The 14,491-nt window shown below is 45.5% G+C and overlaps 1 protein-coding gene across 5 annotated transcripts in view; it reads left to right on the top strand.

The window, feature by feature from the left end:
* The window catches only part of TRIO (trio Rho guanine nucleotide exchange factor), a 372,055-nt gene that overhangs the window by 176,533 nt on the left and 181,031 nt on the right, over window positions 1–14,491 (top strand). For all 5 annotated transcript variants that reach the window (XM_060146876.1, XM_060146875.1, XM_060146878.1 and 2 more), the window contains 2 exons: window positions 47–178; window positions 11,293–11,523. In XM_060146876.1, the coding sequence (XP_060002859.1) occupies window positions 47–178; window positions 11,293–11,523 (363 nt within the window). The remainder of the gene's footprint in view (window positions 1–46; window positions 179–11,292; window positions 11,524–14,491) is intronic.

The following is a 14,491-nucleotide window of genomic DNA, read 5'->3' on the forward strand; positions in this document are numbered from 1 at the left end:
TTTGCTATTGGTAGACATGATCCTTTTTTTTTTAATACCATCCCAGTATATGAGCAACGTGGACTCGTGGTGCAAAGCCTGTGGTGAGGTGGACCTTCCCTCCGAGCTGCAGGACCTGGAGGATGCCATCCATCATCACCAGGGAATATATGAGCACATCACCCTTGCTTACTCTGAGGTGAGTGGTCAGATCTACTTCAGCTGTAAAGCAACACTATTTCTGTGTCATAGCACTGAAAGTTGAAAAAATCAAATTTTTGGCTAGTCTAGAAGAAACTTACAAGTTTCGAGTTGAACTGAAGTTTCATTGTAACTTTTGAACTGGAGTTGGGGGTGAGGGCTAGTGAGTAAAACAGGACGGAGCAGAGAGCAAACTCTTCATGGCCCGGTGACGTTTGTGGATTTTCTTTAGAGTGCTTAGAGTGTCATCTGCTAAAATAAATGAAATTGTAATCTTCTTGACTACATGTATTTAGGAAATAGTATTTTGTGTGCTATTCAGTATAGTCAAACTCATCTACTATTCCTGAATGAAACTTTCTAGAAAAGAGGGAAACCTGATGTACCTCATGTTCTGGATTTCAAAGCATACACAGGGGCTTCCCTGGTGGCGCAGTGGTTGAGAGTTCGCCTGCCGATGCAGGGGACACGGGTTCGTGCCCCGGTCCGGGAAGATCCCACATGCCGCGGAGCGGCTGGGCCCGTGAGCCATGGCCGCTGAGCCTGTGCTCCATGACGGGAGAAGCCACAACAGTGAGAGGCCCGCGTACCGCAAAAAAAAAAAAAAAAAAAAAATCATACACAGTTTTTTCAAGTGTGTAAAGCCACTTGCTGTTCTAGGAATCTAAATGGAGTGTTTTTCTTTCTTAGTTTAAATTAATTATTTAACATATCCCTGCTTTATTTTCTGCCACCTTCTGTGCCAGGCTTTGTTGTAAGGACATTATGTAATCATCTGTTTAATGCCTGCAGCTCTGGGGCAGGGACTCGTACTAACCCGCTGTTACAAATGAGGAAAGCGCGGTGCAGAGGTCAGGTGACCTGTGCCTGGTTAACAGCTTGTAGGAGGTGGAGCGGGGACTGAACCCAGGCAGGCTGCCTGTGTGTTCTCAGCCACCACTGTGCTAGATGCAGTGACAACGACAAATACACGTAGGTCTGGGCAGGTCACTCTTGTCCACGTCGTGGTCATCTGGCCCTGCCGACCAGTCTGCCTTTATGATACTGGTCAAGTTCCTGGAGGTGAGTGGGGAGTGGGTAGGAGTTCTGTGCATGCTTGCTTTCAGCATCTATAGTGAGCATCTGTAATACTATGTGCTCATGGGAAAGATTACTGTGAGACTCCAGTAAGAAAATGTTTCAAACCACCTGGCAGAGGGCTGAGCATGGAGTAGATGTTTAGGAAGTACGGTCAGCCCTCTGTAGCTGCAGGTCTGTGTTCTGGATGTGCGGGGTCACCTGTTCTACGCGGTTGTAGAAAAGAGACTTGAGCATCCACTGATGTGGGTATCTCTGGGGGGTCCTAGAACCGTTCCCCCTTGTTACCAAGGTATGACTATATTTACATCCAGATCTTCCTTGATTTGAGCCACATCCACACCTGTCAAAGTTGTTCGGCCATTTGATTTTCAGTCTGACACATCCTGCTTCACCAAACAGCTGTCATTCTCGTGTCCTTGGGCCCAGGTCTCCTGACCCCACCATGTCCGCGGGTGAATTAAATGAACGTGTGTTGCCCTACAATATTTGCTTCACAGTGTGGTCCAGTCTCCTTCCTGCCCGTGAAAGTTGATATCTGCGTGTTTGTTTCTCTGGACACCTCTTTACTTAACATGATCCCTCTTTAACACTATTTTATGTTGTCATGCAGTTAAAAAATAGTCAACTCTGTATTATGTTTCTTAATTTTGCATCAGGTGTTTATAAGCTAATTTGGTTATCTAGTTTATTAGAAACTGTATAAATAAGTGATAACTTTTTTAATAGGAAAAGTGAAGGTTGAACAGATCTGTATTTTTTTAATCATACTGATTCATGAGGAATGTGTGAGTTCCAAAGAGCATTAAGTGTACCTAGTGTACCATCTCTATGCATCGTCTAATTTTGACCTGTAATATAGAAAGTGGATGAATGACCCTGTTATCCCTGGTATAACTAGGCCTTCACCCATCTTATTAATGATTTTCTTGGGAGCAGCTTTTCAGTTGCATTGGTAGGTTCCAGATTGCTATGGGATTGAACAGCTCACACACAAGGTGATTGGCAGGACTGGCCTACAGTCTTCACCTACAGGACTTGCCTCGGACTCAACCTGACCTGCCCAGTGTCATCCCCTGGCCTGGTGGCCGGTCAGCCTGCCCGCTGCCCCTTGGCACTTTGAGCAAAGAACAGAATTCTCTCACCGTTCCCACTGCATTCTATAAAAATGGGGCATCTTAACATGGGAACTTAGGTTTACCTCTGGTGTGGTTTCATTAGATTTTAAATTGATACTAATAATTTAAAATGATTTGATGGCAAGTAGACAGCTTCCCAGGCTTAAACCGCGATTTTTAGCCTAAGAACATGTTTGCAACTGAGTTGTAAACTCAAGAAGATGGTGGTTGGGACTAGATGAACAGAAAAGACTTTCAGTAGAAGAGAATGAATTGAAGAGAAATTCAGTAGAAGAGAATTCTTTTTTTCCTTGTAAATTATTTAAATTTGGAGGTAGTTTCAGGCTGCAGAAAAGTGTTAGAACAGGGAGCTCCCGCATCGCCTCGACCAGATTGCCCAGTGGTTTGCACTATCCTCTCCCCCCGCCTCTCTCCAGCCCTCACATCGACAGTGACACAACACGACCATCCTGCCCACGGGCCATCCGTACTTCCCCCTGTCCCGGCTACGTCTCTTTCTCTTCTCCGGCCCAGCAGCATGCGGTACGTTCGTGGATGCGTCTCACTGGCCTCCTTCACACTGGAACATTCTTTAGTCTTTCTCTGCCTGTGTCTTTGACAGTCTTAGAGTTCAGGCCTTTCCTTCTGTAGGATGACCCTCAGCCTCCCACCCATGCAGTTTTCTTGGGGAGCTGACTGGGCCAAGTGTCACAGCAGGGGCACAGGATGCTGACCCCTCCCTCGACTGCCGGTGTTAACCTTGACCACCTGGTGAGGTGGGCGGCGTCTGTAAGGTTTCTCCAAAGTAAAATCACCATGTGAAAATGCGTCTTGGATGAGCATGTTGTGGAGAGAGGCAGTGACGTAACACGATGTCTGTGCTTCCTCAGACTTCTCACGGCCTTAGCGTCCCTGCTGACTCCTGCCCACGACAGTGCCACTGTGATGCCGTCAGACGCTGGGGACCTATTTCCATCGTTCCTTCTGTATTCGTTAGGTGACCTTCTGCTGTAGGAAGGACTTTATTTCCTTTCTTCCCCATTTTTTAATTTATTTATTATTTCAGTATGAATCTGTGAAATCTTATTATATTCCATGGGTTAAAATCCAGTACTCTGTTTAGACGCCTAAATTGTCCATGTTTGGACAGTGGGACAACTTAGGCCTCATGTTTCTGTGTTTTTCTGATCTGTCCTTATGGTTATTTGAGCGTTACTACCTAGCATAACAGGATGTTCCCAGGCTCATCTTGTTCTTTTCCTGCCTCATCCCTGAGATCAGGCATCTCGCCAAGAGGTTCTGGTTCCTTGTAGTGTTGCATGGTGTTTAGAAACAACGTCTCGCTGCTCAGGAGTGCTCACTTGCTTGTGGGGTGTCAGTGCTTCTAGGCCGTCTGAGCAGAGTCAGGAAGCATGTGAATGTAGATACCCACCCACCCACCCACCCACCCACCCATCCATCCATCCATCCATCCATCCATCCATCCATCCCTCCATCCATCCCTCCATCCATGCATCCATCCACCCATCCATCCATCCATCCACCCACCCACCCACCCACCCATCCGTCCATCCGTCCATCCGTCCATCCATGCATCCATGCACATACATCTACAGCTATTGCTATGTCTGTGTCTGTCTCTGTTTTAAAACCGCACATGTTCCTACTGACACTTCCGTCTCTAATCCAGTACCAGCCTTTCCCTTTCTGTTTATAAATCCCCTTTCAGATGGCGAGAAACCTGATTCCTTTTATCCTCGGTATATTAAGTTATTTGTTCAGTAAGTGCATTTGCTCTGTCTTCCCAGTCTCCCCCGTTCCCCTGGCCTCTGATCACCCCCAGTGCCCGTGCCCTTAGGAAGCCCAGCACGGGGTCACTGTGGCACCTCCACCCCTCACTGCTGCAGACCCTGGACACTGGTTCCTCCATGCTAGGAGGGGAGGGGGAAGGGGGATGGGAAAGCAAGGATCACTCTTGTCTTTTCAGTGATTTTTTCTTTTCCTAACTCAGTGATTTTCTAACCTGAGCATGCTGGTTATAAGTGCGGCTTCTCGTACTCCACCCCCAGAGATAGTGAATCGCCATCTTTAGTGGGTTTCCCAAGTGGTCCAGGGACTCTGATGCAGTTGCTTTACAGCCCACACACTGAGACATATTCCCTGCCTGGCTCTCAAGAGCTGCCGGCCTGCCCAGGAGGCACTCATCCCACAGAAATTTCTTGCGCCCCTGCCATGGGCACAGGTCACTTAGGAGGAGGAATATTGGTAAGCAGGGCTTGTGCTTCCTTTTTCTTTCACCTACTTTTCCTTTCCTTTCCTTCCCTCCTCCCTCTCTCTCTCCCTCCTTCCCTCCTCCTTCCTTCCTTCCGCAATTTTTTTCTTTAAATAGTTACCTACAGCTTCTAGTCTCCGATGACAAAAGTTTGCAGTGGAAACTTTCCCAGCCCTGTTTTTCTCCCGCAGGACACAAACACCTGCTTTTCTGTGCTTTAATTAGACCTGTCCCGTGTTCCTGTTTGTGCTGCAGCAACAGGAGCATGCCCGTGCCTCGCCAACAGGAGCTTGCTTCAGTTCGCCAGGTTTGGGGCTAATGCTGTCTGATGTAGTTGATCGCAGGAGAGTGAAGCAACACGAACATCTGGGATGAGCTGTAGGTGTAGAAACAGCACAGAGAGTAGTCATTTGCAACATTTTATCTTAAGCAGACTTACCAACTACTTTCTCAGCAAGCTAAATTCATAGAAGTGGTTTTTATCTCAGTACAGTGTGCCCGTGCCATCTGTAACCCTAGCCCCCGCCATCCGAGTTGTGACGTGAGACTGTGTACCGAGCGTCCAGCCACCTGCCCGTGGTCTTCGCCACGGCAGTCCCAGGCGGGGATTCTTGGAGCAGAGGAGGTGAAACGCCACGTCCACCGTGGCCCGCCCTGATCCAGTGTGACTTCAGGGTTTAGTTTCTGCATCAGTTTCTCAATTTAACAAATATTAAAATGTCAGTTTACCAGTTTAACACATTTCTCAATTTAACTTACTGCACACTTCAACAGCACCTTGTAGAAGTGACCGATAGGCTGCCTGAAGAGCTGGCAGAGCTCCTTTCTTAAGCAGCTGTACAAGTGGGTGATGGCGCGATGAGGGTTATTAGCCTAAAAGAAAAGCAAACAGAAAAATGAGTCACCTCGGTAGTAAACATCCTAAGATCCTGTCGGTGACGTGTGACAGCTTGCCTGCCTGGGTAGAGAGCAACTTCTATAGAGCGGTTATTTCAAAGCCCCATTAAGTATTGCAGCATCGCTGTAGACGTGCAGGTGCCGTAGTCAATGTCGGGCACAGCATCAGAGCCAACAGACCATCCGGGGGTCTCTCTCTGCACCCCCAAACTTCAGGCCTCGCAAGGGCTTGAGATATAGAAGCGACAGAGGTCAGGCCCACGTGGAATCTGTAGAGCATGCATGTTCTCTGCATACGGGTGACTTAACCGGCTCAGCTGTGCCAGCCAGTTCCTTGTCTGGGTCCTGTTTGGGTTTTCCCTTTCTGAGGATCCCAGGTAGAGGTGTCAGCGAGCCAAGCATGCTTAGGTTGATCTGGTTCTGAGTAAGAAATCTAACAGCTGAAAGAAACGGAAATAGGCTTTCAGAATTCCATCCTCAGAGCTTTGCCTGCAGAAAACCATCTCAGCGGGGAGTCCCAGCCTCTAAACGTAAGGATATTGGGTGGCCTCCCTGCGGTGTGGGAAGCCAGCATGCAGCCTTTCAGAAGGTCATTGGCCAGTGTTAGTGGCAGCAGCTTCTTTGCGGAGCCATCTTCAGACCGGTTTACGCTCCTGACTCAAAGACAAAGTGTTCATCGCTTTGGCTGCGGAGTGTCAACCACAACTGCACAGTAAGCTGGATGCTCACATGCGACCATTCGTAACTCCTTCCTGCTTTCCTAGAACCTGGACTTGAGAATAACTTCGTGAGAGTTGGAGGGGGTAGTGGGGCTGTGAAACATTCTCAGGCTCAGCGTGGAGGGCTGTGCCCTGAAGGCCGTGATGAGCCACACCCAGCGAAGGAAGCCAAGCGGGGGGATGCTGGTTTGAGTCAATGCATAAAAGATTTGAAGAAGGACCACAGTTTCTTTACGACACGCTGAGTGTAGTCATTTCTAGCCGTGCCTTTATGCGGTTCATGTGTTTTGCCTACATTGGTCATATCTTGGGAATACTGTTGGAGCACTGTTAGATCTGATATAGCATCACATTTGGATATAACTGACCTTTCACAGGTCATACTTGGTCCTTGGGTGGTGGTTTTTGCCACTTTGAGCAATAATCTCCAGGTACTGGTCTCTTTCTGTAGATCAGAGCAGCATTCTGTGTGTGAGTGAAGAGTACTCCTGCTGGAGGCTCTGAGCTCTTAATTTGATCTAGTGGGAAATGTAGAGACCCAAGTACCGGAAATAAGAACGGGCAAGCCTCTGTGAGGTTTGGCGGAACGCTTTGTAGGGTGGTACACAGGAATCCAAGTTACAGATCTTATGTGAAGTTTTGATTAAAAGTAAATAATCAAGAACCAGACCACTGTTCTTGACTTTAAACAGTTAAGTTTCCTCTTAAATATTAGGAACGAACGTAGCTATGATATGGTAAAATTTTAAACTTCAACCCCTTCTTTTCCTTTTTTGCATTTTTCTTAACTCATTTAGGTATTAGAGTGTATTAGTTCACATATTTATAAAATGTTACTCTTCGTAAAATGTTACTTCCGCTGCCTTTCAAGTCCCTGAGCGCTGTATTGCAAGAGGAACAAAGAGCAGAATGTGAAAAAATGGCCCAATTTGATGTTTTCAAAAATTACAGCAGATAAGTCCTGCTTTTTGATAGTAAAGGTTGATCTCCTTTTTTTACAGCTGTGGTCTCTTTGTGGGACAGGGTTTGACTGCCTGAAAGCTAAAAACACGTTTTTAGACAAAACATATAACTTAACGTAAATTAATTCACCTGGTTCTATAGTTAAGAAATTCAGAACTGTATCACATACCATAAACTTATATATATTCATTGTTTTAGTACTTAAATTATATATGAATAATCTGCTATTTTCAGTTTTTTATTTCATTGGTTTTCTGCTGGTTGTTCTGTACCATTTAAAAGTCCTTATTTTTATACAATAGAACAGTCCTCTTTATAAAATTCTAGCATGTTTTCCCCTATATGGTACTCCTGTACTTATAAAGACAAAGGTATTTTGCTAAAGCTTTCTAAAATTTATACATGGTATTCTTCGTGTGCTTAAATAATACCCTTTAAATCGACAAACTTGTGAATGCTCCACTGAAATAGAGTAGAGCTATTTCTGAGAGCTTTATGGAGAATTGCTGCGTGTGAACACGCGTTTGGAGCGCCTCGGGGTCTAGTTTGTGCAACAGGTGTCCTCGTGACTGGGGTCTTTTTCTAGCCACTCTGGCTGGCACACTCTCTACCCACAAGCGCCAGCGCCAGCCGGGGCACCAACAGAGACCGTTTAATCCCTGCTTAGGCGCACCCGGAAGGCAGAGCTTTGCCTCACGTGTTCCTTTATATTAAGGTGATTGTGTGTTCACGTACTCAGTCATTGCCTCCCGCCCCTCCACCATGAGTAGGCATGTTGTTCTAAACCCAGTAATAATGTCTGCTCTCGAGCTCTGTCAGACAGTTGCAAAGACACCCAAGAAAGATCAGTTGGAATATTCTCTCTCGGATTATTTATTTATTCTCAGTAGTAGGATATTAATAGTGTCACATGGATGCCTTTGGAAACTTGGTAAGGGCCGGGAACCCATTGGTCATTTTGTATTGTGGTTTAAGATCCAAAACAACGGCTTGAGATAGAGGTTTACTTTTTACCAGTGGGAAAGTCCCAGGGCTTGCATCCCGGGGCTGGTATGGTAGCTCTGTTAGTAAGAGGATCTCTGAATCCTTTTGTCTTTTTACTTTGCCTCTTTTAGCAGGTGGGCTACCATCCTTAAGGTTGCCTCAACGTCATCAGTAGCTGCTGAAGCTCCAGCCATCTTCACCAAGTTATTGGCAGCAGGGAGGAGAAAGAGGCAAGGGGGTAACGAGCATACTCAGCCCCCTAGGCAGCTTTCCTGGAAGCCCCATTCAGCATTTTTTACCTCTGTTACGTTAGCCACTCCTACTTGGAAGCGAGCCTAGGAAATGCAGGTTTATAGCTGGAGTATTGCTGTTCCTGACTGTGGGGTTTGGCTATCAAGGAGGGAGGGGCAAGTGGACTTTGGGGAAGCAGCTCTCAGTTTCTGCCACACCTTCTGATGTATATATCCTTCTGGCACATGTTCACCAAGTCGTATGCTCTGGTGTATGTTTCCTGACTTACGCATATTATAAGGAGTAAAACTCAGAGGAAGTATTTATAAGGAATTCTTTCTAGGCTCTGTACAAATGCGAAATGTGTAACTTGGAGTATTGGCCCTCAGTCCTAAGAAATGCTGCACCCCCATTGTTTAACTGAAATTTTAGGGTACCTGCTCAAATAAAATGTATGGGTAATTATTTTCAGAAAATATTTATATTTGTATATATAAATTACTTATATGCTACAATATGAATGAGAGACAAAAGGTGATTTATGATAAAATGTGTTTCAGTCTATAAATGCCTAAGTACATGCAAAATGGAGGAGAAAGCAATTAGATATTCAGGTGCTTGCAATATATATAAAACCATTGTGAATATGGCAACTACAAATGCAGACTGGACATGTGTTATATTAATACTTGTGACTCAAATACTGAGAATGGTATTATTGTGCTGGTATTTTAAAACTGTAAGCAACTCTTGTAAAGTTTCAAAGAAGACCAAGCACTGCCTTCCTTTGATTAACATGGTTAACTGCATTCCTGGAAAAATCAGTGTATATTGGAGTAGGTGAAAAAAAGAAAAAGAAAAAGAAAAAAACCCTCCATGTTTATATGTCAAATAGAGCCTAACTCACATTATTACAAAAAGCAGGATGATTTTGAGGTAATATCCTGCCTCTGTGAATCTGTCACAATAAGTCCCTTCCCCCAAGTCAGTCACTGTGCCTCCCCTCCCCCAGATCATTGTATCAAAAGTGCCCAGGCAAGTTTCAGTGACTCTTGGGGGCAACTCCCTGCTTTGGAAGACTTGCATTTCCTCTGTTTTTGTTTGTACAGGTGCCCGACACAACTGCTGCGGTTCAGTTGGTTCCTTTTTTTCCCCTGTTCTCTTTGGTTATGTCAGCTTGGTTTGTTTCTGCTTCAGTTTTTCTAACTTGATGTATTAAATCAGTTTTAATCTACAAAGGCTGGTAGCCAGCCTTCCTAAGGAAGTCAGCACTTCAAACAAAGGTCTCCGAATCAGGCATTAGGAAACAAACATGTTGCATTCTAGCAAGATTTAAAGTTGTAAGAGGATTAAAGGAAGAGATTAGAAAAATCCACAGGCCTCTCATTTGCCACCAGTTTTTGGTTGCTGAAGGCTTCCTTTGGCCTGTCCCATTCACCCAGTGCCCCCCTCTCCTCTGTCCTAAGGGTTTGCCCCTGAACCCTGTCTGCGTCTGTTAACAAGCCTCCCTTTCGGGACTTCCCTGGGGGCACAGTGGTAAAGAATCCGCCTGCCAATACAGGGGACACGGGTTCGAGTCCTGGTCTGGGAAGATCCCACATGCTGCGGAGCAGCTAAGCCCGTGTGCCACAACTACTGAGCCTGAGCTCTAGAGCCCTCAAGCCACAACTACTGAGCCCGCGTGCCACAACTACTGAAGCCCATGCGCCTAGATCCTGTGCCCTATGGCAGTAGAAGCCACCGCAGTGAGAAGCCTGCGCACCGCAACGAAGAGTAGCCCCCGCTCACCGCAACTAGAGAAAGCCTGTGCGCAGCAACGAAGACCCAACGCAGCCAAAAATAAATAAATTTATTTTTTAAAAAATCAGGGCTCCGTTTCGCTCCTCCTTTCCGTAGAAACCCAAGGAGGCTTTCAGATTCGGGAGGATCTGAGCAGGATCCTGGTCATGAGGACTGGCTTAGGGAACACCCTGAACCACACGCACAGCCCAGCTACATTATGTGCATCACGTCCTTCTTTTTGTCCAATCGGATCCTACAGTTTCTCCCACATCTGGCGTAATCATTCATACGTTTAAATGTAAAAAATACATAATGCTTTTCTTTCCATATTCTACCCTCACCTTTTCTTACTTTTTCTGGTTAGTCTGATTGCTTTCATTTAATTGTACTTTGATAGTTAACTGCTGTAATACAGCACTGAAATCTCCTTTAAGAAATGATGGCATTTTAATTAAAATTGCTTCTTCTAAGTTAATGAACCAAATAAAATGGCACTTTTTAATTTTCTTTTTTATTTTGTGAGGTAAAATTGCTATCCAACTGTGTCAGAAAGTGAAGGTACATATTCTTTGCCTGGTGCTAGATTATTGATTTCTTTTCAAGTGAGCTTTCAGATTCAGCATTAAAATTTTGCTCCATTGTGATTGTTGTATTCTCGCTAACATAACTCAAGAAAAGTATTACTTTCAAATTTTAATTTGCAGATATCGGAGCAATGTAATTTTATGTCAGCGCATATGTCATTTAAGGCAAAATACCATGTTTATTTATTAAGACTAGCATCTGGTACAGTGTTTCGTGATGATGAATGTTCTTTTAGTTCCGTGGTTTACCATACTTGGTTTTGTGATGTAATTGAATAACTGATGGATTTGTTTTCAATTTTATTTTGTTCTTTATATAATATGCTTTTGAATGAAACTGCGGTTTATGTCTGTGTGTGTGTGAGCATGTGTCTGTGCAAGTGTGTGCACACGTACTGGAGGACAGGTTCTGCAGCATGGCCTGGGCAAAGCCTTGGGTCCGGAAGAGTTGCTGGTTTATAATCGCTCGTCTGTCCTGCCGGCAGGTGAGCCAGGACGGGAAGTCACTCCTTGACAAGCTCCAGCGGCCCCTGACTCCTGGCAGCTCCGATTCCCTGACGGCCTCCGCCAACTACTCCAAGGCCGTGCACCATGTTCTCGACGTCATCCATGAGGTGCTGCATCACCAGCGGCAGCTCGAGAACATCTGGCAGCACCGCAAGGTCCGGCTCCACCAGAGGCTGCAGCTGTGCGTTTTCCAGCAGGACGTTCAGCAGGTGGGTCTCGTGGACCCCTGTCCTCGCGGGGGCGACTTGTGCCGAGCGAGAGTGTAGGTGGGCGTGTCGTCATAGGGGGCCTGCCTGTGCTGATGAAAGTAAGCTAGGCCAGACGGGAGAGAGAGACACACACAGACACGCACGCACACACCACACACACGCGTGCACATCTCCTTTCTTACCATGAGTGAAAGCGGCGCTTCGAGAACGTGTGTTCAGGCTGCTGTCTGCCACGAGCTCATAGGCCTGGAACACAGGAGACGATGCAGCGCCTAACCCGGGGCCCCTCTGTTTTGTTCTTGAAACAGGTCATCCTTAGTTATGTTTATTTGTGAGAATAATGCCTCTGGAGCTTATACCGAGGTGCTGGTACAGTTGAAGATCTGTCTGCCCTTCAGTTATTTAATGATAAGCTCATCGTGCTTCTCTCCCCGCCTGGTGGATATTGCAGTCCGAGGGGCGCAGGGGGGCTTAATAAATAGTCGTCTGATTAATGAAAAACGGACTTTTACAGTCATTCATTTCTAAGCAGTTGACATCTTTGTTGTTGTTACAAAAGTAAGAGTAAGCCCAGTCCCGATACTATTTATTTCCTTGTTATGAAATACGGAAGATTGTCCTGCTACCAGGGTTTTGACGATTAACGCTGTGGGAGCTTATGAAATATGATATAGCTTTAGTAATAAATAAGATAAAAGTTGTGTCTTTGCCCTAAAACAGAGGAGAGAGCAAGGGTGTGGATGAGGTGTCCGTCTGGATGAGGAATTCTGGGGTGCAGGGAAGCCTGTGGCATCCAGGAGAGTTGGTGTGAAGCCACAGTGATGGGTCGGGAACAGAGCCTGTGTCCCCTCCCTGGGTGTCCCAGAGTCCGGGAGCACTGCTTAGACAGGCAGAGGCTCAGACTGCGTTCTGCCGAGTATCACCTGCCGCTGAGGGGGTTGTCAGCCGACGGACGGAGGCGTGGAAGTCGTGCGGTGTCCTGACGACACGTAGGTCCTCCATATGCACTGACCATCATTCTTCTAGTAGTGGGAATCTGGTGAGTTCCAGATCCTTTTCACTGCTCTATAATTTTTAATTTTCACATAGTATGCTTTGATTTTACTGATGGCTTTTGAGTTCTCCGAAGGTTGCACATACAAAGCGCCATAGGAACAATCATTTTGATACTGTGCATGCATCTTTACGGTGTTGTTTTTGTTGAAGAAGGTAATTGCCAGGGAAAGAAGATGGAGGAGTCAAGGTCTAGAAGTTACTGTGAGAACTGAAATTGTGAGGTTGAAAGCACCAATATCAGTTTTTCTTAATTGTCCAAAAACTGTCAAAGTGTGGAATGTTAATAGCTTAAATGTAATTATTAAAGGATTTCCCCCTCCTACCTCCGTATCCCTTGGATCAGCTGTTCATTACGTGTCCATGGGCCAGCACACTTTCTGGACTTGTGTCTGGAGCAGCAGCTGGGCACCCCCTTTTCTCCCCCCAGCTCTCGTGGCTCCTTGGGGCGCCCAGTCATATAAGAATAAGCCACTGGGCTGCTTACGTCAGAAGAGGAAGCCTTTGGGAACAGGCTGTTGAGAAAATCATCTAGCTTGGTGCGAGGTACTTACTGTGCTTGAATTCGAAAACAGCAAACATTCATTTTTGCAGGTAGAAAGGTAATTTTGATAATTACGAGTCCAGTTCTTTAAGCTGTTAATTTTTTTTTCTCAAGAGCCAGAACAGGGTTGGATGTCGGCAGGAGAGAGTGTTTTGCAGTCCATGGCACTATTAGCATTCTGAAGAAATGATAATTGCTGTTTAAGGGAAACATTTTGTCGACTAAATGATCCGGAATAGTTTGGACTCATTATGCAAACGGAAAATTGCTCTGTCAGCTTGTGAAGCCAGGAGCGAAGTTGATAAGATTACGCAAAGCAAACACTTTGCTTAGGAGGAGTCCTTAGGATGTCAGAACTGAAAATGTGTTTCTGAAACTCAAGAAATTAATCACACACAGGGAAAAATTTTGCCATCTTGAGCATAAAGGAGGAAAGGTAAGCTGAGGATAAGTGAGGAAAAGAAAATAATGCTTTAGAAAGATGTTGTCAGCAGAAGATAAATTTGTAAAGACAAAAACAATCAAACTCCACAGAAACATAATAAGCCAATTAGAGATACCACAAGTGGTTTTTGTTCGGTTGCTTTGGGTCGTGAAAAGGCATCTGTAAATACTGAGGAAAAAGAAAAGCAGCTTACCACAAAAGAGGTAAGGATGATGACATTCTTGTGAAGACAGCCCTCCAAGAAGTGTATATGCTTGTCTGTGGAGAAATACTTGAAAGAAAAGACGTGAGACCATTAATGGCGTGTGCCCTTGAGGAAGGGATGGCATGGGGGATTTCATTTTTAAAACGCGTAATTTTGGTTTAGTGGTTAGTGGTTTTTTTCCATAACAAGCAAAGGCAATTCCGTAATTTCTGGATGGACAGTGTTTTGGACAGGAGTCAGGCGCTGTGGGGTACGGGGTGTGAAGCTACCGTCCCAGAGCACTGAGCATGGGTCCAAGTCAAAGGTTGGGGGGCGCAGGTGGTAGGAACACTTGCTGAAGACTTGCCCAAGCACATGTCCTGCCTACTGGACAGCCTTAACCTTGGTCATCATTAGCTTAAAAATAAAATTAATACCATTTGTCATATTTCTTGGTGGTCAAATAATATACCTATTCCCATTGCCTTTTGTTTACTGTTAGAGCAACCCCCAGTGGATGTTTGGTTGAATTAGTGAATGAAGACTTGTCCTACTGCCAAGCGGTGTTTTCCAGTTTAGGGTATGCTTTCGTTTTCTCTAACAGCATAATTGATCACTGCTGCACTTGTTCAAATGAGATGACAGTTTTGGAAGCAGTCCACAGCAGGATGCCATCAAACCCGTTCTCCTGCTCACTGGTGCAGTCTGCCTGCCTCTTGGGCTGGTGGGATTTAGCTGCTCC

Source organism: Lagenorhynchus albirostris, chromosome 3 (assembly GCF_949774975.1).
Source record: "Lagenorhynchus albirostris chromosome 3, mLagAlb1.1, whole genome shotgun sequence".
Lineage (NCBI taxonomy): Eukaryota > Metazoa > Chordata > Mammalia > Artiodactyla > Delphinidae > Lagenorhynchus > Lagenorhynchus albirostris.